The 1,926-nt window shown below is 61.4% G+C and overlaps 1 protein-coding gene across 3 annotated transcripts in view; it reads left to right on the top strand.

The window, feature by feature from the left end:
• LOC117869721 (diamine acetyltransferase 2-like) overlaps window positions 1–918 on the top strand; it is a gene marked incomplete at its 5' end in the record, with an annotated part of 2,039 nt that extends 1,121 nt beyond the window's left edge. For all 3 annotated transcript variants that reach the window (XM_034756791.1, XM_034756790.1, XM_034756789.1), the window contains 2 exon segments: window positions 116–156; window positions 740–918. In XM_034756791.1, coding sequence (XP_034612682.1) covers window positions 116–156; window positions 740–916 — 218 coding nt within the window.
• Window positions 919–1,926: the final 1,008 nt, after the last annotated feature.

The following is a 1,926-nucleotide window of genomic DNA, read 5'->3' as shown; positions in this document are numbered from 1 at the left end:
GCTGGGAGCCAGGACTCCTGGGTTCTCTCCCTGCTCTAACCCACCAGCCCCCACTCCCCTCCCAGAGCTGGGGAGAGAACCCAGGAGTCCTGGCTCAGTTCTGTTGTTCCCACAGGCCGGCAGATCGGGAAGCAGCTGCTAGAGAAGGCCGTCCAGGTGAGTTTCAGTCACTGGGGGGGGGGCTGCTCATCTCTAACACCCCCACCCCACCCTGAGCCCCCCAACTCTGCCCTAGGGAGCAAAGCCAGCCCCACCCCCCACCTCTCTGACCAGTCCCAACCCGGATCGCCTGAGGCTTTGCCACTTCGCCACTTCAGCGATGGGCCAGGATTGGGGTGACTCACCTGTGTGTGTGAGAGCCACCCCAGCCCTCTGACCCCCACCATCGCGCACCCCTCGCCATGTGTCCTATGCCCTGCACTGCTGCCAGGGAGTGGAGATTCCCCCACAGCAGCAGGTCTAACCCCCCTCTCTGTTCCTCCATGGGTCCTAGGCCCCGCACTGCTGCCGGGAGTGGAGATTCCTCCCACAGCAGCGGGTCTAACCCCTCTCTCTGTTCCTCCATGTGTCCTATGCCTGCACTGCCCCCTAGTAGCTGAGATCCTCCCCTGCAGCAGTGGCTCTAACCCCTTTCTCTGCTCCTCCATGTGTCCTATGCCCCGCACTGCTCGCCAGTAGCGGAGATTCCCGCCCCCCACAGCAGCGGGTCTAACCCCTCTGTCTTTGCTGCCCCCTACAGGCAGCCATAGCCAAGGGCTGTTGCCAGTTGCGCATGCATGTGGGCAACTGGAAGGCCAACGAAATGGGCTTCCTGGCCCACCATGGGGGCGAGGACCTGACGGCCAAGGAGGGCTGGGCCCTCTTCCGCTTCGAAGAAGACGCCCTGCAGAGACTGGCAGCCCGCAGCACATTTTAGGGNACAAAGCCCAGATGGGTTGGGGGGGACAGGGGGTTCCCCAGAGGAGAGAGAACATCTCGGGGGGGGGGGTTCCAGTGGGCTGGGAGGAAGAGGTTGTCTCCATAACTTCCAGGGGATGGGGGGAGGTTTCGGGGGGCTGAGGGGTTTAAAGAGGGGATGGGGGGGTCTGATGGGGGGCAATAGGGATGGGGTTAACCCTAGCCCTGGTGTGACTCGGGGAGCTCGCTTTCCCAATGCTCCAACCCCCCCAAAATTACTGGGGGGCTAGTGTGGGCCTGGCTCAAAGTGGGGATGATTCCTGCTAGGGGGCCCTAAAAATAGATGGGTAATGGATATGAGAAATTGTAGCCAGGACTCCTGGGTTCTCTCCCCGGCTCTGGGAGGGGAGTGGGGGCTGGTGGGTTAGAGCAGTGGGGCTGGGAGCCAGGACTCCTGGGTTCCCTTCCCGGCTCTGGGAGGGGAGTCGGGGCTGGTGGGTTAGGGGAGTGGGGCCTGGGAGCCAGGACTCCTGGGTTCTCTCCCCAGCGCTGGGAGGGGTGTGGGGTCTAGTGGTTAGCAATCAGTGACTCTATTCCCAGCCCTTAATCATTAAACTATCTAGTTTTTGGGCTGGGTAATTTTTACCTTCCTTTCCAGCCCGCTGTGCCCCATGCCAAGCGAGATCTTTGCCCCACACGGATCGCTTCCCCGCCAGCATGTGATCAGCGAAATCTGTGACCCGACAAATCCCCCTCTCCCGATGCCCCCTGAGAGGCAGCTCCTCCGCGATGGACCCCGACTCCCAGCTTAGTGATTGTTGGGTGCCCGCTGTCCGGAGGCCTGCCCCTCTCTGCCGCCAGGGGCCTGAGAGTCAGATCAGGGATAGGAGGGAGCCGGAATCTGTCTCCCCCCCCCACCATGATAAAGTGGGACTGTTCTTAATGTTTTCTCTGAATACTGTGTGGGTGCCTCAGTTTCCCCTAAGCAGTATCTAGGTGGTGGGATAAGGGGGTGTGATTGGTGCAGAG

The sequence above is a fragment of the Trachemys scripta genome, chromosome 24, assembly GCF_013100865.1.
Source record: "Trachemys scripta elegans isolate TJP31775 chromosome 24, CAS_Tse_1.0, whole genome shotgun sequence".
NCBI lineage: Eukaryota > Metazoa > Chordata > Testudines > Emydidae > Trachemys > Trachemys scripta.
Note: the sequence above shows the minus strand (reverse complement) of the source record. Positions and strands in the feature narration are given on the sequence as shown.